The 26,274-nt window shown below is 37.6% G+C and overlaps 1 protein-coding gene and 1 long non-coding RNA gene across 2 annotated transcripts in view; one reads left to right on the plus strand and one right to left on the minus strand.

The window, feature by feature from the left end:
• Positions 1-10,303, minus strand: part of GPR176 (G protein-coupled receptor 176) — a 156,204-nt gene extending 145,901 nt beyond the window's left edge. Inside the window, exon 1 of the mRNA XM_001380920.4 lies at positions 9,047-10,303. Within this exon, the coding sequence (XP_001380957.2) occupies positions 9,047-9,263 (217 nt within the window). The 5' untranslated portion in view covers positions 9,264-10,303. The remainder of the gene's footprint in view (positions 1-9,046) is intronic.
• Positions 9,131-13,679, plus strand: LOC103101959 (uncharacterized). The gene is made up of 3 exons (XR_001626806.2): positions 9,131-9,264; positions 9,893-10,002; positions 11,317-13,679. It is a non-coding gene; the product is annotated as an uncharacterized LOC103101959 (long non-coding RNA).
• Positions 13,680-26,274: the final 12,595 nt, after the last annotated feature.

Raw genomic sequence — 26,274 nt, forward strand, 5'->3', positions numbered from 1 at the left:
CTCAACTCTTTTCACTCAGATGCCTTCTGCCATTATCTCTTCATCCCTTTCTCACATGAGGTGACCTTACTCCTTAACAGAGAGAGCATGATATTATAGGGCCATATCCTGGGATGGCAGTAGTATTGCATTCTAGTGATAAGAAATTAATAAATGCTTGTCTATTAACTGATTGACTAATTTCCCTATTTCTGTTCTCTCTCTTCACACCAATCCATCCTCCATTGCTCAAATGATTTTCCTAATGTACATGTTACTCCTTTATTCAATAAACTCCAATGGCTCCCTCTTGTCTCTCTTTTTTTAAACCCTTACCTTCTTTCTTAGAATCAGGACTAAGTATCAATTCCAAGGTAGAAGATGGATAAGAACTAGACAGTTGGGGTTAAATGACTTGCTTAGGATCACACAGCTAGAAAGACAGATTTGAATCCAGGACTTACCATTTCTAGGCCTGGCTTTCTAGTCACTAGCTGCCTCTCTCTCTATTGCCTCTCAAATCATATATGAACCCCACCATTTGGCTTTTAAAGACCTTCCTAATCTGGTGTCAACTATCTTTCCAAATTTGTTATATATCACTTTCCTTCTTACACTCTAAAGTTCAGCCAGATTGTGTTTTTCCTATTCTTCACACATTTCTCATCTTCATGACTTTGCCCTGGCTGCTGCCCATTCCTGGAATTCACTATCTCTTTATTCCCACATCAAGACATTCCTTATTTCCTCCAAAACTCTGCTCAGATTTTATCTTCTAAACCAAAGTTTCTTAACCCTTTTTGTCATAGACTACTTATACAATGTGATGAAATCCCTTCTCAGGATAATGTGTACTGCCTATATTAATAATTGAGGGAGATGACAAATTTCAGTTAGAAGTTAGTGAAAATAAATGTGATTTTTCCCTATCCACATTCATAGATGCACTGAAATCTATCTAGATATTCCTTAAGAACTGTTCTAAATAAATTTTTTCCGAATTCTAAGCTACTAATGTCCTTTCTCCCAAAATTGCTGAGTTTTATTTTGAATATATTTATATATACTTATTTATGCCTATGCTCTTCCTCTCAGCCCTATGCTGCTTTAGGTTGGGGACTATTTCATCTTTGTAATCAAATTTCTAGTCCCTACAGTGCCTAGCTCTTAATAAATGCTGGTTGATTAATTGTTTGATTAGGAACTATGACTAATTCAATCAAAGCCAAAGAGAAAAATCAGGCCACGAAACTAGTAAGAATTTTTTATCAATAAATTATGGTATTTCCTCTCTACTCAAAATTCACTTCAAAATGGCCTTAATTGAACTATGTCTATGACATTCATAAATTTGGAAAAGGCAAGGGCATTTTTACAGACTAGTAAACATGTCTGCACTTTATAGATTTTAAACTCTTTGAGAAGCTGAAGTAGTTGTTTATCTTGGATTACACAATTCTCAGGAATAACTTTAAGATGATGGATTCATAACAAATCTATACCATTTAATAGCATTTCCAGTAGTTAGAATTTATTAAATCATTATCAGGACACATGACAGACTTGTGAAAGGATAATGGTTATTATCCTAAGGATTAAAAATCTAAAGTCTACAGATAAAACCTTTTTTCAAATTGTATCTCTGACACTGAGTCTTTGTTGTTATCAAAGATAAATTATTCTTCTCCTTGCCCATTTTTCCTTTTAGAAAATGGCTTCCTGGTTTTTAGATTTTTTTCTGTATTTCAAATCGATGCCTTTTAAAATATCATAGCCACAGCTCAATATTTTATATACCCCACTGAACTTTCCTTTGTAAAAAAGGAAAAAGTTATTCATAACCATTCATAAAATTAACCAAGTCCAATAACATGTGTTTAATTGCAAACCAGTAGCCCTATATACATTATATCCTCTAGCCTCTAGAACAAATGGTGTGCATTGCAGTTAATCTTTAATTTAGCTACCTAGTTAGTGTTTTCATTTACATTATAGTAGTCATTGTGTGTGTATGCTGCTGATCTACCTCCTGATTCTGATTTTTAAAAATTCTCCTTCACTTAATCAATTCTTTCCATGCTTCTCTAAATTCCTCATATTCATTATTTCTTACAGTGTCATCATAATCCATTACATTTATGAACCATGATTTGTTTTGCCATCCCCAAATCAATAGTTTCCAGTATTGGTTTTATTTTGCTACCATAAATAGTGGTTCTATGAATACTTTGGAATATTTTAGGATCTTTTTTGTCTGTCACTGACCTTCTTACGGTCTATGTCCAGTAATATAATCAATTACTGGGTCAAAGGCTGTGAAGGCTAATGACTTTTCTAGCACAATTTCAACTGTTTTCCAGAATAGTGGGGCCAATTTGCAATTTCTCCAGCTATCTCTCCACAGCATCTCTAACATTGCCTATTTCCATCGTTAATTATCTTTGCCAATTTGTTTGGATTATATTTTTAAAGCACATTAGAGATTGAGAGAGTACTAGAAAGATATATTATCATATTATGCCTTGTTAGACATGTACTGTCCTGTGTCTGAAAGAAAATTAATTCATCTCTGAGGGACAAACATAAAAAACGTTACCTAAGAAGTCAATTTCCAGGAAGAACTAGAATGAGGAAGGATTTTTCTTAAATCCTTACTTTCTGTTTTAGAATCAATACTATGTCATCAGGTCCAAGGCAGAAGAGCCAGAAGGGCTAGGCAATTGAAGTTAAGTGACTTATCCAGGATCATACAACTAGGAGGTATCAGAGGCCAACTTTGAACCCAGGACTTCCATTGCCAGACCCAGTTCTCTATCCACCAAGCCACTTATCTGCCCTGAAAGAGGAATGATTTAAGAACTCTTGAAGGATACGCATTTGAAGAAGAAGAAAGGAATTGTTCAAATTCTTCAGAGTACTACTACTACTGCTATGACTAATAATAATAATTAATAACAATGGTAATTTGTTGTTCAGTCAATTTCCTACCCAACTCTTTGGGACACCATTTTGGGGTTTTCTTGGCAAAGATACTGGAGTGGTTTGCCATTTCCTTCTACAGTTCATTTCACAGATGAAGTAAGGCAGATGAAGTGAAGCAAACAAAGCTAAGTGACTTGCCCAGGATCACACAGATAGAAAGTATATTATAAGGTTAGATTTGAATTCAGATCTTCCTCACTCCAGGCCCTATACTCCTTTCCACTATACCAGCTAGTTGATGGTCTTATATCTCATATGGAGATTGAATTTATTTTTTTTCATGCTTAATAAATAATTATTTAAATTTGGTTACACAGTCAATTTAGTTTCAAAGTCATCATGAAACCAACTTGAGCAATTCCCTAGGAGCTCAGCTACCCAGGTTAATCCCTACTGGTTAGAGGCAGTAAGTGGTATAACAAATAGCACAGGGCCTATTGTCAGGAAGACTTAGGTTCAAATCTAAGTTCAGACACTTACTGGTTATGTGACTCTGGACAAGTCACTTAACCTCTGTGTTTCCTCAGTTTTCTCAACTGTGAAATGAGGATAAGAATAGTACCTATTTCCCTAGGTTATTGGAAGGTTCAAAAGAGATAATAATTAAGTACTTACTTAGCACAGTGCCTGGCACATAGTATATGCTATATGAATGTTAGCTATTATTACCATTATTATCCTACAGTGTAACAGAGTCATAGACATGAGACATGGAATTTACTTTAGGAATTATTTAGGCTTATCCCCCTCGTTTTATAGATTGGTAAATGAATTTCATAGAACTAGCTTCAATTCATGACTTTTTAAGCCTATATATTCACAAAAACTTCTGGCATACTTAAACTGAAATATGGTCATTAATGTTGACTTTATTATTATTATTGTGTGATTAATAAGTTCTAAGTTTTGTACAGTAATACTGTTCACAAAATATTTATCTGAGTTCAACATTTTCTCTAGACATATAGTCATAGATGTTGATGTGGAAGGGATTTTAGACTTCGTCATGTTACAAATGAAAAGAAACTGAGGCCCAGAGAACTTAATTAATTTGCCCAGATTGTAAGATAGCAAAGCCAGAATATGAATACAGTTCTGAAAATTCAACCATATTTCCTCATATTTCATCATGTTGACTCACTTCAGCATCATCCAATTCATTTCACTAAAAACTTCTTGACACATGTAGAACTCAGGTATTATTAGGTATTTGGCATTTTGCAAAGTAGGCATGTCTATTGTATTTGAACAAGCAGTGCATGTCTTTTGCAAAAGTATGCAATGGTGTCACAGCTGTGATTATTTTTCTCTGATAGAAACAAATAGTGTGATACAAAAGGGGTTTTTGCATGTCATTAAGCCCAAGATCTGTGAGTAGCCTTTTTCCTTACCTCATTCATCTTTGAAATTAGCAAACCAAACACATGAAGCTACCAATTATTTTTTTAATTTCAAGCCTCCATACAAACAGGCAAAATCTACAATTTACAATAATACTTTTCAAAGTAAGACTTCCATAGAGAAAGGTGGAGAAGAAAGAGTTTAAAATTAAAGAATGACATAAATCAATCAATTTCTAATCAGTCTTCTACAGTGTCGTATATAGATAAATCTTCTACTTTAGAAAATAGGGAAAGGAGGCTTGTTCATATCAGGCTTCCAATTCATTTTAATTCTAAAAAGTGTTGGAAGTCTATGGAAGATAAATGTTGGTTGGACAGGAACAGAATTCCCAGGTCACAGTGCCAGTTGAGGACGCAGGTCCTCAGAGTCCCAGTTTGCTGTTCCACAAATCTATGCCCAAAATATTAAGAGAAAAAAAAGAAAAAGAAATCCTGAGATTAGTAAACCCAACATAATCTTGATGTTGTTTGATTTTTGCAAAATAAAAATGATGTATATCATAGATTTATTTTAAATTAAGATTAATTTAATTATATTTTAACTGGAGACTGTTATAATATATCTGGAATATCTGAATATTCCCAAAATGTCACAATGTAAGAACCAGGAATCACTAATCTGGACAGGCTAAAAATAGGCATGATTTGAGTAATAATGGGAAAATAGAAGCTGCTATAATTCTCTTGTACATTTTCTACTGTTGTGTTGAATTATGTTCTCCACGGTTGGAAAATAGCAGTGATCCTAGGTTTTTTCGGCATGATAATATTTTTCAATAACCATAGCAGAAGACTAGGATAAGAAGTAATTAATTGTCCCTTATTGGCCTCAATGGGATAGACTCTTATTTGAAGTAACCAGGACAAATAGTTGGTTTCATTAAAAGGAAAGAGTGAAAAAAAAATGCTTGAAATATTCTTTAAAAAAAAAAAAACTTACCTTCTGTCTTGGAGTCAATACTGTGTATTGGTTCCAAGGCAGAAGATTGGTAAGGGCTAGGCAATGGGGGTTAAGTGACTTGCCCAGGGTCACACAGCTGGGAAGTGTCTGAGGCCAAATTTGAACCTAGGACCTCCCATCTCTAGGCCTGGCTCTCAATCCACTGAGCTATCCAGTTGCCCCCCATTGAAATATTCTTGGGAAAGAGAAAAGCACATAAATGTTTTGTACCATTCATGCTGTATCAGATTCTAATTCCACCAAAAATTGTTCCTATGAAAATAACAGTTAGCCAAATATTTTCTAGCTATACTTAAAAGCCATTTCCCCCTCCTTCTGAAGTTAATCTTGAAGTATCTTTATTATGGACTGCATTGTTCATTTTTAATATACTGGGAACAAGATCCACCAGATCCTCTTCAATCTTGCTAGGTGAAGCACCTAGAATTTGTATGACAGGAATAAAAAGGGATTCTCCAAATTAAAAGTCAAAGAATTCAACAGTGACCAATGAGCAAGAAGAACAGTTTCAAGGACAGACTTGATGACTAAGGTGGCTAGTGATATAGATTTGAATTACAAAGAGATGAGATAGCCTGAGGTAAGGGTAGCATGGGGTAGGGAAAATGTGGATTATGAGTTATGAGCACTAAGCCCTCTTTTATCCAGAGGGTTAATGAGGAAGGAGGCTATGTAATAGCTGTAAATATAAGTGAACAACCAGCAGGTGTCAGCAGCTGAGCCCCAGCAGAAGGCAATAATACTATAAAGGATATACCAGTAGAGAAAGCAGACACTGTAACAGTGTGGGGAAAAAAGCAGCTTTTGGCTTGATAACATCATTGGACAAGCAGATGAAATTAGCATCAGTTGGTCAAGGAGGGGAAAAAGGCAGCAATAGGAAAAACCAAAAGAGGTCCCACTATTCATTTTCCCTAACCACTTGTTCCCAGTGCAAGTCTTCTCTCACACATGTCATTTTACCCATAGATGTTCTCTCTGTGTGCCCTCTCTTAATGTTCCTTAGCCATGCATCTTTTCCTCTGTGTATTCATTCCCTTTCCCAATAGTAGTGGGATAATCTTGGGATTTATTTTAGGTTTTGCTTTGAACCAATGTATTCTCTGAACAGTATAGTAAAAGAAACATGAGTGGGAGCTTGTGCTCTACGGATTTACATAAATCTGATCCAAAGAATCCTTAAGACTTGGGATAGCTTTTGAGAGACCTGCAAGTGAAAGAAACTTGGATTACACTAAAAGAGTGACTGAAAGTCAAGCTTCCAGTTTCATTCCCAATTATGTGAATAGCATCACAAGGCACTTGTAACTTTAGTTCTTCATTTCGAATTTGGATTCCTTTCCATAGAATTAATATAGAATAATCAATAAGAAATATTCCACAACTCAAAAGAACTATGGTGCACATCATTTTTCAGTTTGGGATCCCTTTCAGGGTTACTCAGTTAACTTTGTAGAAGATTCACTGGATTCCTATATAAATTATCAGTGTTATTTTGCAGGCTTACAATAAGCCAGATTCCATCCTATATATCAGTATCTACATGTCTAAGATGATTGCTGATACTAATTCAGGCCAAAAATAAAAGAAATTAGTAAATTCAATAAACTTGGCATCTCCTTTCTGTAGCTGCAGACAATTGGCAGAGTCTTACATGAGGAACAATGAAAGCAATGGGTTTAACCCTTAGGGAAAGATGTGGCATTGGTTAGTATAGGTAGGGTAAATGCCACTTCTTGGGAAATATTGAATATTTAAATCAAAAAGAAATTTAACTAGTCAGAAAGTTTAACTTCATCCTTGACCAAATCTAATTTTAAAAAATCTCGAAAAAGTCAAGAACTTGAACTTTGATTTTAAGTGTCATGAGGAAATAATTTCATTACCATAAAAAATGACTGGGGCTACTTCTAGTCTCTATCTCTCAAAAATCTGTCTGCAGTAGCTTGTACTCTTTCTTAAGAGGTTTTATTTCTGTCTCCATAACAAGTTTATGGGGCATCATGCCACTGACAGTTCTAGAAGTAGTGCAAGGCACTTTTAGGATTTTGAATTTATTTAAAAAGCTACAGGTAACCAACAGTTGATTGAAAACATACATAAAAAATAAAACTTTATTTTATTACGTGAACAATTTATCAAATTGATTTATCAAGCTATCAAAATACAAATGTTTGGAGAAAAAAGAAATGGAGTATTTTATTGGGGAAACTTCAGATATTAAGCTTGGACACATACCTGTTCTGGAATACCCAACTTCCACACTAAATCCACTTTATTAAAAAACCAGTTATCAAATAATTGCTTAGATTTAAGCCCCCAAACAATAACCTAGATACACTATGTTCATATATTTCATACAAATATGAAAACATTCCCTGCATTTTTAACATTCTACCTTAAGAAAACTAGGCTAGAATTAGAAAAAGACGTCTATAATCAAAACTTTTTGTTCTAAAACTAAGACAGAAACTATAAGAGAATGGAATAGGAATGTCAAATAGTTAAAATTGGGAGGGAATTCCAAACATTCTTAATATTTGAGATTATAATTAATTTTATTTTGATTAATCCTGATACCATTAAAATGCAGGTTTATTAAATATCTACATACCAGCAAAAAACTTGCTACTTTAAAACTTCAGGATATATGTGCCCCGTCTGTTTCTACAACCTATCACACACATAAATCTCTTATCTTTATGTCTTTATAAATGCTAGATTGCAGTATCTTCATTTAAAGAGACAGCCACATATTTACCGGGATGAAGTGCATTTCAAATTAACATCAAAGAAATAAAACTCTTTATCATTTAATATTTTCAAATAATTACCAGGAGTTTTTGGAAATAACATATTACTCAAGTAACCAACTTTTAATAACAGATTATTAGAATTATCAAAACTAATTGGTTCATCATTTTCAGCACCAGGCATACTAATGGGGGTGGAGGGGAAAGTGCTACAGGATTATATGCTTCTCCTTATTCTACACTTCAGGCAAAAAAAAAAGGGGGGGGGGGCTAGTTCACAAGTGGCTGGTTTATTTATTTGCTTTTGTAGCATTTTAAGAATGATATACCAAAGTGACATTTGAATCTAACTTCGTGGGATTATTTATCAGCAGTGAGAGTTAAGAACATCAAGTGAGCAAGAAAGCACGTATAGGTATGTCTCTTTACTAGGATTTGAGGTATAGTTAAGGGATGTGAGGCGAATGTGCAGGCACACTTTCAAACACTGGGAACTTTCAATACTGATATCATGAATAAATTCATAAAGTTGAGTTCAGGTATTTGTAAACAACAGCACACGTAAGGAAGCTCAACAGTCTGACCCCATTCTTATAATTATCCAACGAACCTAAATATAAAGTACCTCAAAACACCATAGCAATGTCAGTCTTGAGAGACACTTGTAACATTGAATTAACCTAGGACGCCTATAGAAAAGAGCTCTGATCTCCACCGCTATGGGGTTGAGGGGGGGGGGGGGGGGGGAAGGAACCTGTTTCTTCTGCAACTTGACTGCAGTTACGCTCCAGTGATTCATAAAACATCATTTTCCTTCAACTAGTTTCACTTTGCCAGGAATCGGAAAATGCTGTGTGGAAAACAGAGCCATTGACTCCGTCACCAAAGACTGGTCTTACCATCAAGTCGGCGACCTCCGGGAAACCCACATTAGAAGAGATTCTACAACCTCAACTATACGCACTTACCTAGTAAAGAGCCAATGAAGATGACAATTTGCACGGTTGTGGTGAAATGCCGATAGGTCTGAGCCTCACTATCCACTCCGCTTTCCAAGGTGCTGACCCCAAGGGAGCTTTGATTGGTCCAGACGGCCTCAGCACTGGACCCATTATGTGGCCCTAAAGCTCGGGGGAAGCCTTGGTCACTGACGTCCCGGGGGATCCAGCTTTCATTGTGCCCCATGGTGAGACTGTTTTTTCTCCTTCCTCTTTCTTCCTCCCCGACCCCCACGCCCCAGCCTCTCAACTCCAAGCTTCTTCACACTCCGCTAAAGACGGTCTGGGTGCCTGGAGCCTGGGCTTAGAGGAACTAATGAATGAGTGAATGAATGAATGAACGAATGACAACTTGTCTGACGGGGAGGGCCTAGGCGGCAGAATCACTGTGCCCTGTAGAGGTGACTGGGCCCCTCACGTCTGCATATTGCTTGGGAAGGGAGAAACAAGGTTACTACCCACCCATCTCGGGTCCCTCTTGAGTCCCACACACATGACGGTGGGGACAGTCAGAATCTGCTCTCGACGCACGCCTTCTCTCCCTCCCTCTTTCCCCAGTGGTCACCACGGCCACAGTCACCACTTATATTTGTGGGTCGAAACCGGGCTCGCCAACTTAGGAAAAGAGCATTTTGCATTCAAGGAGGACACTCCGCCCCCGGCCCCCAGCTCCTTCGGCCCCGCCCTAGACTGAGACATTTCCCCGCACCCCCCCCCCCCGAACTCCCCAGGGGGAAGGGGATACGCCAGTTGAATGGCTGAGCTTCCTACTCTTCGCGTTCAGAAAAGAGAAAACATTTGGTTGTTATTTTTCAGCCCCGCGGGCTCAAGAGCTGAACCTAGAGAGAGAGAATCCCTGAAATACTACTGGGTGTCAAAGCATCCAGAGCCTCGAAGAGATCAGTGGAACCCCAGCACTACCCAAGGTGATTTCGGAATCTCCTAGCTCTCCTAACTTCCTCCACCAACGACCCATCTATTCCATCCCCCCAACCCTCCACCCTTCACAAAAGCTGTTACCGGGGGAGCTCCCCCATCTTCCCCAGCTCCGTCTTTTCTGGGGGCTTCACGCCACCTTAGGTGTCCACCCGAGCCGGAGGTTCCTAACACTACTCTGTGCCCTTACTCCATTCCGTGTAGGAGGGCGAGAGAGCCTCTGGCTTGGAAGACACAAGGGCAAGGATGTTCCCGCTCCCAGACCTCCCCCGTGCTCCGCAGCAGCCGGGCTCCGGCTGCTGCACGAGCAGCTGAGCTCCCGGGGTTCCCGGGGAGGAGCGAACGTGCGGAACTGGGTCACGTGAAGACACGCGCGGGCCCCTCCTCCCCTTCCTTTTCCTTTCTTCCCTCCTGCAGCCTCGATTTCGATGGCGGCGGCCATCTTAAAGTAGACAACTGTCACTTTCGGCAGCTCCCAAGAGGTGGGCTGGGGGGTGGGGGGACTGGAGACTCCGCCCCTTTGTGGGAATTATTCTTGTAATGGTCTCCCTGGTCGGGATCCCCACTCCTCTCGTCCGCGTGGCTGGCAGATGGACTGGAGGCTCGCCATCTCCTACTCCTTCCCCCTGGGAGCCAAAGACTGGCCCTTGAGGCAGTTTCAAGGGGCATTTCTGACCCCGAGACACTGTGTCTCCGCCCCTTTTCTGGGACGAATGTCACGACCGACCACGACCCGGGGCTTACCCTGGGGAAAGAGGGAGGGAAGACGGGCACGATTTCCTGCCCATCAACTGGATAGAAGGGGAGGGTGTGTGACTCTGTGCCTATCTGAGATCATTAAGGCTAAGAATTGGCATGAGGGAAAGAGAAAAGCGAGCCTCAGCGTAGTGTCTGGGAAGGGCTCTCATCCTAGCTTTTGCCTGAGATCTCTGATCACCAAGCCCCTCTCTGGGCCTTATGTAACACCGCATCACAGATCCAGAGCTGGAAGTTATCTCAGAGGTCATTTAGTCCGTGGTTTAAACTGAGGGCCAGAGAAGTTAAATGATCAAGGTCAAGCAATAAAATTAATCCAGGTCGTAATCTGAACCAGGTCCTCCAAGTTCAAATTCAATGTTTTCTTCACCATGCCGTGCCAACTGTGAGAGTGGACTAAACTAGCATTTATTGAGTGCCTACTCTGTGCCAGACACTGTGCTAAGAACCTTATAAAGATACCATTTGATTATCATTTTATCTCTAAGATTACTCCCAGCTCCAAACTAATATTTAATATTTTACATATATTATCTTATTTAATACAGAATCGAAAGATAAATGAAGAGGGGAACCAGGAAGAATGGACTGAAAAAGATGAATGAACCCCTACTCTTGTTTGTATTTTTTGGTAGCGATAGATAGAGAGATCTTGACAATTGACTGTAAATGTAGAGTTGATTAGAGGCTGGAATGAGTCACAGGTGTGCCTAAGGCCCCTTGGGCATAGTTTTTGTTGCTTTCAGGCTGACCCCACTCCTGATAACAACACCCCTTCTATCTCCAGTCAACACCTTGGAATCACCTTGCAATATCTAGGTAAAAAAGTTTAGCTCCCCTGTTAGATTTTTAATTTCTTCAGTGACAAGAGCTAGAGCTATCTCTCCTTTCACCTCCACAGAACCTAAAAGTATAGCTTGTACATAGTAGGTAATCAGTAAATATTTGCTGGGTAAATGAACCAGAGTCAGTTAATAATTATTCGAAGCATCTAAGCAAATTTTTTAAAGAAATCTCTTTATGAGTTGTGAAATAGGCCAAGTAGTAGAATTTATATTTTATTCTGAAGGTAACAGCGAATCATTAAACTTTATTAAGTAGTGGCTTGGTCAGCAATGTATTAAGAATTACAATTTGACAATTACATGGTTAATGAATTGGAGAGAGGAGAGAATGGAATTAGAGATACCAACTATCATTCTCCCTCTCTCCCACAAATTGTTTTTTTTTAAGCCATCACTTATTCCTTACTTCCCACTCACTTTTCCAACACTTGTAATCTTGTTTCCCATCTCCAATGGCTGAAACCATTCTAATTTTACAAATGATCTATTAATTGCTATTTTTCTCAATCATTTTTCTCATTTACCATTTTCTCAATCATCTTTCTTCTTCACCACTCTACAGTTTTCACTTTGTTGACCACTTCCTCTTTTTAAATACTCTGTCTTCCCTGGATTTTCACAACATTGCTCTCTCCTAGTTCTTCATCTACTTATGTCATCTTGTCTTGTTCCCAATGTATAAGTGTAACCATTGGTCTCTGTCTTGGGCTCTCTTCTTTCTCTAAGCAGATGCCTCTTAGATCTATATACCTAACCCTTATCTCTTGAGCTCCAGGTCTATAATCAACTACTGTCTATAGCACACTTCCAATGGGATGTCCCATAGGAATCTGAAGCTCAATATTTCCCCCCAAAAGTTCATTATCTTTTACCATAAACTCACCCTTCTTTCCAACTTTCCTCTATTAAAGGGAACTACCAACTTGCCATTAACTCAGGTTCACAGGCATTGAGTCATTCTAGACTCTTTGCTCTTTCTCACCCTCATATCCAATTAGCCAAACCACCACAACATTTTTCATATCCATTCCCTTCTTTCCACTCATCATGGTCATCTGGCTAGTTCAAACCCTCATCTTTTCTTCTCTAGATAACTGCATGAGCCTCCTAATTGGTGTAAAGAATAGCAATATTTCTGGGGTAATGTATAATCTTCCCAAGTGAAAACTTTGAAGAACATTCAGGCATATAAGTTTTTGAATATGCTGTTTAAAAAAATCTCAGGGGGCAATTGGGTGGCTCAGTGGATTGAGAGTCAGGCCTAGAGACAGAAGACCCTAGGTTCAAATCTGACCTCAGACACTTCCCAGTTGTGTGACCCTGGGCAAGACACTTAGCCCCCATTGCCTAGCCCTTACCACTCTTCTGCCTTGGAGTCAATACGCAGTATAGACTCCAAGACGGAAGGTAAGGGTTTAAAAAAAATAAAAATAAATTTAAAAATCTCATTCGTAAAAGAAAACTTAAAAACCACAATTTATATTTAAACACATCTACAGAGGGTAAGCTAGTTGGCATAGTGGAGAGAGTACTAGAATAGCAGGACTGTTCAGGAAAATTCATCTTCCTGAGTTCAAATCAGACTTCATATACTTGTTAGCAGTGTGAATCTGGGAAAATCATTTAACTTAATTTGCCTCAGTTTCCTTATCTTTAAATGAGCAGGAGAAGGAAATGGTAAACTACTCCAGTAACTTTGCCAAGAAACTTCTAATGAAGTCCTGAAAAGTTGAACATGAACTGAACAACAACATGCCTATACATAATGGATGATCCAAAAGTTTCTATATGGTTTGACAGGAATTTCATCAGTTGATTCTATAATTAAAAGGTTTGTTTATTTTGTCACACTTTTCTTTATATTAATTATGTATCTGTAAAGTGACTATTTTCTTTATGTGTAAGCAAATTTATAGTCTTTCAAACCCATATCAGGTATCTTCTTTCTACTGTGCTTGTCACTATCTTCACCCTTCATCTAAAGAGAATGAAAAAATAAAAATTTCGCACAACAAATATACAGAATGAAGCAAAATAAATTTGATCATTGTTACATGCTCAAAAAATATTTGTCCTATCTTATACCATGAACCCATCATTCTGAAGAAAGGGCTAATATGCTTCATCATTAAGCCATGGGAATCATGAATGGTTATTTCATTTATCATAGAACTTAGAGCTTTCAAGTTTGTTTGTCTTTACATTTATTGTATACATTTTTCATTTGGTTCTGGTAATTTCATTATCAATTTTAAAGGTCTTCAAAATTGCTTTTATAATACTGACATTACAGAATTTACATTATTACTATTATGGAATTTATATACTTTGTACAATATATTATTAATATCACAATATTAATATAATTATTATTATATGTAATTGTATGTAATATTGAATGTAATTATTCTGGTTCTATTCACTTTGGTCTTCATCAATTCATACAAGTTTCTCCCCCCCCATCCCTTTGAAATCATCTATCTCCTCATTGCTTAAAGCACTATGACTTCTGGGTAAACATGGCTACAGTTTAGATGCAGAAATCTACCTCTCCTCTTCACCTACCAATATAGACTACCTCAAAAGCCCCGAAAAACTGAATTCATATGAACAAAGGAACTCCCCAGTAGGACACAGCATTGAAGGTACATGGGATTTGGGCATTTCCACACTATAAAGGGGTAAAATAGCTTCCACCAAAATGTGAGCTGATCTACCCTTCCCCACCCCACCTATGAAGCCAGTGTGCTAGAATCAGAGCCAGCACATGCTAGAATTGGTGAGCAAGCAAGGGGAACCTCTAAGTCCTTGGCAGATGACTAAGACCACCAAAGACCTACCCCTGAGAGCAGCTAGACTTGAGACCCCAAGAAGGGGAAGAGCGCAGACCTTGGACATGGAGATAGCACAGAGAAGGGCTACAAACAGTAGAAACTACAGAGACTTCAGAGGTAGCCTCAGGCAAAAACCATGCTCCTCAGCTCCAAACACAGAGAACCTGGCCTCCTCACTCAGACTCCTGACCAGAAAGGGAAGGAAAAGCCATCCTAGCAATGGCAAACAATACCCAGAAAATATAACTTCCAACCACCAAAAAGATCAAGAAGAAGGCTTTGATCCTGGATAAATTTTATGGAGAAAAAAAATTCAAACTACAGAGGAAACAGCAGAAGACAATGAACAATTAAATGCATCCAAGCCTCCCCCCCAAAAAAAAACAAAACTGAAATTGACCACAAATTCTTGAATAATTTAAATCTGAGATTTTGAGAAAATGGAAGAGTTTGGCAAGAAAAGTTAGAAATAGTTAAAGAAAACAACAGTCTAAGACAGGAAATTCTAATTGGAGAAAGAAGCCCAAAAATCAAATGAAATGATAAATAAATTGGAGAACACAATTAAACAGTTGGAAGCCATGAAAATCAGGATAGACCAAGTCAAAAGGGGAAAAGCAAAAGATTATAGTGAAAACCCAAAAGATTATAGTGGAAAACCAGTCTTTAAAGATGAGAATTGGGCAGTTGGATGTGAATAATCTCACAAAATAGCAAGAATTAATAAAGCAAAGTCAAAAGGCTGACAGAATAGAAGGAAACATGACTGAGAAGATAAATGATCATGAAAACCAGTCTAGAAGAGACAATTTGAGAATCATTGGTCTACCTGAAAACCAAGAAATAAACAGAAATCTTGACATCATATTACAAGAAATTATCCAAGAAAACTGCCCTGAGGTTCTTGAACAAGAGGGCAAAATAAACACTGAAAGAGTTCATAGAACACCCTCTACAAAATCCTCAAAAGACAACCCCCAGGAATGTAATTGCCAATTTCAAGAGCTTCCAAGCTAAGGAGAAAATTTTACAAGAAGACAGAAAGAGACAATTTAGATATGAAGGAGGACCAATCAGGATTACACAAGATTTGGCAGCTTCCACACTAAAAGGCCACAAGACTTGGGATATGATATTCAGAAAGGCAAGAGAATTGGATTTTCAACCAAGGATCACCTTCCCATCAAAACTGACTATATGCTTCCAGAGGAAAGTATGGGCATTCAACAAAATAAAAGATTTCCAAGTATTTGTAAAGAAAAGACCATAACTAAGTGGAAAGTTTGATATCCAAATACAAAAATTGAGAAACTTGAAAAGGTAAATAACAAAGAGAGGAAAAAGAAAAAAAATTGTTTTTATTTAAATTTTCTTCTCTAAGAGCTTCAATAAGATCAAATTGCTTATATTAATATATGGAAATGTTATTTGTAACTCTCAAAAATTATATTTACTATTATAGTAATTAGAAGAATCATTAATAGGTATAGATTGGGGTAATGAGTGGTCTAAGATGCTATATAAAAAAAAGAAAAAGGGGAGGGGAATAGAAGATAGCACCAAGAGAAACTTGAAGGAATAAGATAAATAGGACAATTTATATCACACAAAGAGGCGCATGAGAAGGGGAGGAGAAGAATACTATTATAAGAAGGAGAAGAAGAGAGCATTAATAGGTAATACTTAACCCTTAACTCTCAGTGGAATCAATTCTGAGAGGAAAGAGCATCTAGATCCCTTGGGGTATCTAATTCTATCTTACTCTATCTTACCCTACAGGGAAAGTGAGAAGGGAAAAACTAAGCAGGGGGAAATTGGACAGGGAGTACAAAAAGGGAAGGAAAGAGGAGGGGAGGGAATTTAATAGACACTAAAAAATAAGGGAACAAAAAGGGAGGGAGTGGAAAGAAAAGTAAAATAAGGGTGGGGATTAGGGGGATCAATTAAAAGCAAACCACTGGTTTAAAAGGAAATAGCTAAAGAAGAAAGGACAGAACTAGGAGAGGATATGAAAATGTTGAGAAATACAGAGGTGGCAATCACAACTCTGAATGTAAATGGGATGAATTCATCCATAAAAGGAAAGCAAATAGCAGAGTGGATTAGAAACAAAAACCTCCCATATGTTGTCTATAAGAAACACATATGAGGCAGTTAGACACACACAGGATGAGGATCAAAGGCTGGAGCAAAATCTATTGGGTTTCAAATAATAAAAAGAAAGCAGGAGTTGTAATCATGATATCTGACAAAGCCAAAGTAAAAATAGATCTGATTAAAAGAGATAAGGAAGGTAATTACATCCTGATAAAAGGCTGTATAGACAATGAAGAAATATCAGTATTCAACATATATGCACCAAATGGCATAGCATCCAAATTTCTAAAGGAGAAACTAGTGGAGTTATAGAAGGAAATAGATAGTAAAACTATATTAGTGGAAGACCTGAACCTTCCTCTATCAGATCTAGATAAATCAAACCAAAAAATAAATAAGCGGTAAGAGATGTGAATGAAATCTTAGAAAAATTAGAGTTAATAGATATGTGGAGAAAAATAAATAGGGACAAAAAAGAATATCCCTCTTCAGCAGCACATGGTAAATTCACAAAGATTAACCATGTACTAGGGCATAAAAACATGGCAAACAAGTGCAAAAGAGCAGAAATAATAAATGTTACCTTTTCAGATCATAATGCAATAAAAATAATAATTAGTAAGGATACACGGAGAGGTGTTAAGGGTAAATTTAGGGGTTGAGACTGAATATAAATTTAGTTGGTTGCCAGGGACTTAAATTCTAAATGCCAATGAAATACTCAAGTCTGAATGGAATTTATGGTGGTTTTATTTACAATAGAAGGAAGAAATTAAGAATAAGAGAGAAAAAGAGAGGGAAAAGGGAATTTAATTGCTCCACACGGGGCTGAGCCAGTTAGGAGTTCAGAGGCCTTGGCCAAGGGACCCCTCCAGAAGATAAGGCAAAAGGGAGTCAGTCTTATCACTCACCACGTGGCCATCTAAAGGAAAGCAGTCTGAGGTCTCACACTGAGCTCCTCCAGGGTCGAGTTCCAGGGCCAATACCACCAAGGGTTCCTCTCACAGGAACTGATGCGAAATAAAAAGGCAGTTCTTTACATCACTTCCTGTGTCTCACATGTACTAATGGTGGCTTAAGCTTGGCTTAGGACAGGCCAGGGGATCAGTCAGTTGTTTCTGATTTGTCACTTGCCAGTCAAAGGCCTTCTTCCCCAGCACTTAATCCTTAAGTGGGGGCATATACATTCCTGGTTGCTAGAATTCTAAAGTCTAAGCAGGGTAGAGTAAAACTAAAATTCACAGAGGCAAATCAAAAATTAATTAGAAATTAAACAATATGATTCTCTAAAACTGGTTTGTTAAAGAACAAATCATAGAAACAATTTCATTGAAGAAAATGACAATTATGAGACATCCTTTCAAAATCTATGGGATGCAGACAAAGCAGTACTCGGGGAAATTTATATCCTTGAATTCATATATTAACAAATTAGGGAGGGAAGAGGTCAATGAATTAGGCATGCAAATTAAAAAACTTGAAAGTGAACAAATTAAATATCCCCAGATGAAAACTAAATTAGAGCTCCTAAAAATTAAAGGAGATATTAATAAAATTGAAAATGAAAGAACTATTGAATTAATAAATAAGACTAGAAGTTGGTATTTTGAAAAAACAAGTAAAATAGATCTATAATCTAATAAAAAAGGAATGAAGAAAATCAAATTAACAATATCCAAGATGAAAAGGGAGACCTCACCTCTAATGAAGAGGAAATTAAGGCAATCATTAAAAACTATGTTGCCCAATTATATGGCAATAAATATGACAATCTAGGTGATATGGATGAATATTTACAAAAATATAAATTGCCTGAACAAGAAATAGAATACTTAAATAATCTCATATCAGAAAAAGAAATTGAACAAGCCATCAAAGAACTCCCTAAGAAAAAATCCCCAGGATCAGATGGATTCACAAGGGAATTCTATCAAACATTCAAAGAACAACTAGTACCAATATTATACAAACTGACAGAATAAGCAAAGAAGGAGTTCTACCAAATTTCTTTTATGACACAAATATGGTACTGATTCCAAAGCCAGGAAGGACAAAAACAGAGAAAGAAAACTATAGACCAATCTTCTTAATGAACATAGATGCAAAAATCTTATAGAATACTAGCATAAAGACTCCAGCAAGTGATCATGAGGGTTATTCGTTATGATTAGTTGAGATTTATACCAGGAATGCAAGGATTGTTCAATATTAGGAAAACCATCCACATAATTGACCATATCAACAAGCAAATCAACAAAAACCACATGATTATCTCAATAGATGCAGAAAATGTCTTTGACAAAATAAAACACTCATTCTTATTGAAAACACTAGAAAGTATAGGAATAAAAGGCCTTTCCTAAGAATAATAAATAATATATATCTAAAACCATCAGCAAGTATCATCTGCAATGAGAATAAACTAGAAGCTTTTCCAGTAAGATCAGAAGTGAAACAAGGATGCCCATTATCACCTCTATTATTTTACATTGTACTAGAAACACTAGAAGTAGCAATTAGAGAAGAAAAAGAAATTAAAGGTATTAAAATAGGCAATGAAGAGACCAAGCTATCACTCTTTGCAGATGATATGATGGTCTATTTAAAAACATCTTAGAGAATCAAGTAAAAACTAGTGGAAATAATCAACAACTATAGCAAAGTTGTAGGATACAAAATAAACCCACATAAGCAAGAGTTAGAAAGAGAAATCCATTTAAAACCACCCTAGACAATATAAAATACTTAGGAATCCTTCTGCCAAGACAAACACAAGAACTATATGAACACAACTACAAAACACTTTCCACACAATTAAAACAAGATCTAAATAATTGGGAAAACATTAATTGCTCATGGTTAGGATGAGCTAACATAATAAAAATGACAATCCTATCCAAAATAACTTACTTATTTAGTGCTGTACCCATTAAACTATCAAGAAACTTTTTTTACTGAATTTAAAAAAAACATAACAAAGTTCATTTGGAAGAACAAAAGATCAAGAACATCAAGGGAAATAATGAAAAAAATGTGAAGGAAGATGACCTAGCAGTACCAGATCTCAAAATGTACTATAAAGTAGTGGTCATCAAAACAAGATGATACTGGCTAAGAGATAGGAGGGAGGATCAGTGGAATAGACTTGGGGTAAGTGACCTCAGCAAGACAGTCTATGATAAACCCAAAGATCCCAGCTTTGGGGACAAAAATCCACTATTTGATAAAAACTTCTGGAAAAATTGGAAAGCAGTATGGGAGAGATTAAGTTTAGATCAACATCTCGCACCCTACATGGAAACAAACTCAGAATGGGTGAATGACTTGAATATAAAGAAGGAAACTATAAATAAATTAGGTGAACACAATATAGTATACTTGTCATATCTTTGGGAAAGGGAAGATTTTAAGATCAAGCAAGAGTTAGAAAAATTTAAAAATATAAAATAAATAATTTTGATTACATTAAATTAAAAAGCTTTTGTACAAACAAAACCAATGCAACAAAAGTTAGAAGGGAAGCAACAAATTGGTAAAAAATGTTTATAACAAAAACCTTTGACAAATATGTAATTTCTCAAATTTATAAAGAGCTAAATCAATTGTACAAAAAATCAAGCCATTCCCCAAATGATAAATGGGCAAGGGACATGAATAGGCAATTTTCAGTTAAATAAATAAAAACTATTAATAAACACATGAAAAAGTATTCTAAATCTCTTATAATTAGAGAAATGTAAATCAAAACAACTCTTAGGAATCACCTCATACCTATCAGATTGGCTAACATGATAGCAAAGGAAAGTAATACATGTTGGAGGGGATGTGGTAAAATTGGGACATTAATGTATTGCTGGTGGAGTTGTGAAATGATACAACCATTCTGGAAGGTAATTTGGAACTATGCCCAAAGGGTGCTAAAAGACGGCCTGCCCTTTATCCAGCCATAGCATTGCTGTGTTTGTACCCCAAAGAGATAATAAGGAAAAAGACGTGTAGAAGAATATTCATAGCCAAAATCTTTGTGGTAGCAAAAAAAAATTGGAAAATGAGGAGATGTCCTCTAATTGGGAAATGGCTGAGCAAATTGTATATATTGGTGATGGAATACTATTGTGCTCAAAGAAATAATGAACTGGAGGAATTCCATGTGAACTGGAATGACCTCCAGGAATTGATGCAGAGCAAAAGGAGCAGAACCAGGATAACATTTTACACAGAGACTGATACACTGTGGTACAATCGAATTTAATGGACTTTTCTACTAGTAGCAATGCAATGATCCAGAAAAATTTGGAGGGACTTATGAGAAAGAATGCTATTCACACTCAGAGGAAAAATTGTGGGAGCAGAAATCCCAAAGAAAAATAACTGCTTGATCACCTGGGTCGATGGAGATATGATTGGGGATGTAGACTCTAAATGTAGATTACTGTAGATCAAATATCAATAATATGGAAATAGGTCTTGATCAATGACACATGTAAAACCCAGCAGAATTGTGTGTCAGCTACAGGAGGGAATTGGTGGGAAGAGAGGGAAAGAACATGAATCTTGTAAGCATGGAAAAATATTTTAAATTAACTAATTAAATAAAAAAATATTATAAAAAGCATTATGATATTCCATCATATTCATATACCAAAATTTGTTTAGTCATACCCCAAATGATTGATATCTCATTTGTTTTTGTTTTTTTGCCACCTCAAAAAAAAGGCTATTATAAATATATTTGTATAAGGACTTTTCTCTTTCTCCAGTCTCTTTTGGGTATGAATCTAGCAATGTAACTTTCTGTATATAATTCCAAATTGCTTTCCAGGATGTTGTACCTACTTACAGTTCCACCAACAATAGATTGATATTTCTATTTTCCATAACCCCTCTTTTTGTCATATTTCTTGTGCATGTGCATGAGGTGCAAATGCTTAGAAATGCATTAATTTGCACTTCTCTAGCTATTAGACTTTTGGAGCATTTTTTCTCATGACTATATAGTTTCTTAGTTTTTTGACAACTGCCAGCTTATATCCTTGGGCCACTTCTCAAATTGAGGAATGATTCTGGGTAAACATGGAGGCAGTCCAGACACAGAACTCTTCCTATCCTCACCACCTACTGATACAGACTACCTCAAAAAGCCAAAAAAACCCAAATTCATATGAACAAAGGGACTCTACAATAGGGCACAACATTGAAGGTATGTGGGATTTGGATATTTCCACACCATAAGGGGATGAAAAAGCTTCCACAAAAAGCACAGAAGTACAGGGAGTAATTTTAAAGATTCCTCAGGTACTTCCAAGGACATAGAGCCAGGTATTAAAAGAAAAGAATGTTCAACAGTTAGGCCTCCCACACATACTATGTGAGGAGAAAGTTTGGGGATGTTTAAAGGTGTTCCTGATACACCTACTACATTTAGAGAGCCAATAGAGTCACATTTTGCATCTGATTTGCTTACCATAACTGACCTAGATGCCCCAGTGTCTAAAAGACAATCATAGTATGAATTTTCCACCTTTAAAGTGGCATGAGGTTCCTTACTATGGGGGGGTGGTAGATGTATAGGGATTACTGGTATTAAAATATCAGGGTCTGGAAAATCAAAGGTTTCACTCTTTGATTCCAAGGCCCTCAACCCCCTTCACAACTTCATAAAGATGCTTGGGCAGTTTTCTGGGATCTCCCATGCTGATGGGGATTCTTACCCAGAGTATAGCATGAATGAGCTCCATTTTTTATATACTGTTGTTGGGCATTGTGTTGAGTATTATCATTTTCCTCATTTGGAGCACTGTCATTATTTTGATTGGCATTACGATCCCTATAGTTATTCTTTCTAAAGTTATTATTTCTTTTTTCCACGTAGCCAGCTCCTACAGACCATCATTACATGGCTTCTCTTCCCACAGTAAAGGCATGTAAATGATTTATCTGTGGATTCCTACAAAGGGGCTATGGTATCTCCCTGATTTTTCTGTTGTCCTTTTAACATTTCAATTTCTTTTTTTAAGTCTTCCATTTACGTATTGTGTTCCTCACATCTTTCTGCATGACCCTTATAAACAAAGGCTGCTACTCTCCTCAATTCTTTGAGGTCCATAGAGTCCCAATTAGGACAGCTAGTTTTAAAGTAGTCTTTTACACTGAACAACAATTCTCAATGAATTGCCTACGTATTTGCCTAATGTCCCTTTCTTTGGGCAAATCAAGGTCCATATATGTATTTCCTATGTCAATAAGTCTGCCCATAAACTTGGAGGGGGTCTCATCAATTTCTTGTCAGGTTCTTTCAAATTTTGGCCATTTTTCAGGTCTATCAGAGCAAGCTCTCATGGCTGTCAATAATGCTTCTCTGGCCAGGTTTACTTTTGTGTGATCTAGTTCAACATTGGTATTCCGGTGTGGATTTTCAGTTAGCCAATAATTTGCTCCTTTACCTTGCTTCTGATTAGCCAGAGAGATGACATTATTTTTCTCTCTCTTTGTCAGAAATTTTTCTAATAAATTTTCAACATCCATCCAAGTGGGGCCAAAAAGTTTTGAATATGTTCTCCAATCTTTTTATAATTAATACTGGCTCTTCCTCAAATGAGGGAAGGTCTTCCTTGAATTTATTTAAATCTTCAGGGTTAAAAGGTGTATGATGTCTTATAGATATCAAGTTCTTATTTTTATTAAAAGTGGGTACTTCCCTTAACGGAAATAAGCTATCTGAATTATTTGGTGCTCCTGTTTCTAGGCTTCTTGCTCCTTTTTCATTGGGGTAAGTAAGAGAAGTGGAAGGAGTAAGATGGTTAAAAGTGTGTGGGGGGGTTAAGGTAGTGTGTGCAGGGCAGGTAGATGGGTGGGTGGGGTAGCCAGGACAAGGGAGATGGATGGGGATGAAAACAGCATGGGTGGGGGTAAGGGCTAGAGCTGAGAGGGCAAGGCAGAAGGCAAGGACAGGAGGGATAGGTGGGGGGAAGGACTAGGGCTGATGGGGTGGGGCAGGAGGCATGTGCAAGGGGAGGAGTGGGTTGGGTAGTGAGGGTGGGGGAAGTTGGGTATGGGAGGGGGCAGTTTGAGAACTAGGAGCCAAATTGTGTAGAACAGGTTGGGACAGGGATTCTGATAACGATGAAGTATGGAGAGATAAATCCCTCCTATTACGGGATGTTATTGAGTCTTTTTTAATGCTTTTTATAAAAGCCATGATCTCTCCCACATTTTCCTCTGGAAGCTCAAGTTGAGTATTTAGTTCCACATATTGTTGAGTAGTAGAAGGAATAATTGTTTGGTTTGGCTGAGAAACATGTTTTTCAGGGGGAGACTGACATAATCCTCCTATTTGATTCTCTATCTTATGCATGGTATTTTCCAGGGCTCTCTTAGAGAAAATTAGGTACAATATTACAGCTCCAACAAGTAAAATCCCAAGGAGGAGTAGTGCAGTGATTAGACATAGCCATAAGTCCTCTAGGATGAGGCATTTCAGAGAGACAAGGAATAATACATTTCCAAATTTGGTCATGGAGCTGATAAGCCAGTTGTTAAGTGGCTGTAATCACATATTCCTAAAGTCAAACATTAAGTTGCCTGTAATTTTGTCTTTTGTCAGTAGATTTTGTTGTAAATTTTCCTAGCGGGCTTCACAAGTTTGTTTGTTTGTTTTTTTTAATTCCTCATGTAATTTAAAACTAGAGACACGTGGGGAGAAGGACAAGGCCAAAACTTCCTCCAGGTTTCCTTCACTGCTAATTAAAAGTAATCTAGGCAGTATTGTCAGTGAGGGTTGCCTAATTTGGTTGTTTGTTCCCTAAGGAAAAGGGGATTCATATGTAAATAGCTTCCCTAGTCCTGCTGCTTTTAGTTTTTTTAAAAAACTGGCTGTGTTCAATTCAAATTAAGGGGAAAAAAAGAAAAAATATATACTCACCTGATCTCACAGCTCTGTTTCAAACTGCTTAAAAAGCTGACTTGAGAAAGTAAAAAAGAGAGAAAAAGAGATTTCACAGAAATTTGAGGGTTCTGGTCACATCCTTCATGGATTAGCCAGACTGCAAAGGTAATTTTAGGGTTGTGACTCAAATCTAAATTAATTTTGGTTGCCTGAGGAAATCCCAAATAAAATACCCAAATCAGTTGGAAATCTATGATGATTTTAATTAATATAGAGGGAAGGAATTAAGGAGAAGAAAGAGGAAGGTATAGGATTTCTCTTGCCTGGCCTGTGCCAGGGGAAGTTCAAAGACTTCCAACATGAGGTCTCTGAAGAAGATTAGAGGCTTTCTAAGAGGATAATGTTTGGAAGGTAAAGGAGAAAGGAATCAGCCTAAACTCTGAGAGAGCTCAGTTAAGATGCCTCAACTGAACTAGGCTACTCAGTTTCTCCCAGTATAGTATCAAGGAAAACTCACCACCAAATCAGACAATAGCTGCCACCATGCCAAGATGCCAAAATGCTCAGCACTCTGCCAGCCAGAGCCACCTCTCCACAGAAAGAGACCGAGAGAGGAAATGATGTGAAATATATAGATGGTTTTTACATCACTTTCCTGTGTCTCACATATACCAACTGTAGCTTAAGCTTGACTTAGGACAGCCCAGGGGTCTGTCAGTTGTTTATGATTTGTCACTTGCTAGCATATGTCTGTCATAAGCCATCCTCCTAAATACTTAATCCTTAAGTATGGGTGTAGACATTAATGTTTTTGTTAGACTGAGTAATCTAAAGTTCACTATATATATATATATGTATGTATATATACACACAAGGGGTGTATGGGGTGCTCAGGGAGGGGTAATATCTCTGGTATGGAGGGCTTGTCATGCCCTTCTAGGGCAGCTCTCCAGCCACTGACCCTCACCTGACACCCAGCTCTCACTTGTGGCTCCTAGTAGCTGCTAGCATGTGGCAGCGGCCACACCCCGGGCAACGGCTTCGACAGGCCGGCTAAACCTTGTGAGGGTAGCCATCGGGTTGACGTCGACCCCTGGTGAACTAGGGCTTTGCTCACCCAGCATGTGAAGACGGCTTCGGCGGAACAGGCGGAAGAAACCAACAAGAAGTTTCAATGGCTGAGATGGCGATGCAGCAAGGCACTGTGGAGTGCTTAGGGCATGATAGAGCACAAAAGACAAGATGGCCATCCAATGCAGCTGAGGAAGTCTCCAGGTGTAACGACTTTTCGTGCCAATGGACCCAGGCTTCCAATGCCGAGAGAGTGGGACTGTCTCTGTGCATTGACTTTTCCACTTAAATCTTCATGCACAGGTGTCTTTGTGCACAAAAACGCACAAAGACAATCATCATCCTCGGTTCAAGAGACAACCAACAATATACACACACACATGCACACACACACACACACACACACACACACACACATATATATATACTTTTTAATGATATATTGTACTTTTAAGTCTTTCATTAATGTAAAATTGAGATTTGAACTCTGGACTTCAATCCCCACAAGCCCTTGCTCCACTTCCCCAAAATGCTTTGTAATCTCACACAATTCTGAGGTGGGCCAAGATCAAGGAAGAATTTAAGCTGATTGCAAAGGCTTTTGTTCACTGTTTTGGACTTCCGTTTTGGGGCAGACGTGGCTCTTTCCATAATGTAGGTGAGGTCTTGTCTAGGCCTCTGGCCTAGGCACGTGTTTTTTCTTACTTGTATATTCTTAAATTCTCAACCTTTAATAAACCTCATAAAATATAATACTCCTTGCAGAGAGAAACT

The sequence above is a fragment of the Monodelphis domestica genome, chromosome 1 (assembly GCF_027887165.1).
Source record: "Monodelphis domestica isolate mMonDom1 chromosome 1, mMonDom1.pri, whole genome shotgun sequence".
In the NCBI taxonomy this organism is placed as follows: domain Eukaryota; kingdom Metazoa; phylum Chordata; class Mammalia; order Didelphimorphia; family Didelphidae; genus Monodelphis; species Monodelphis domestica.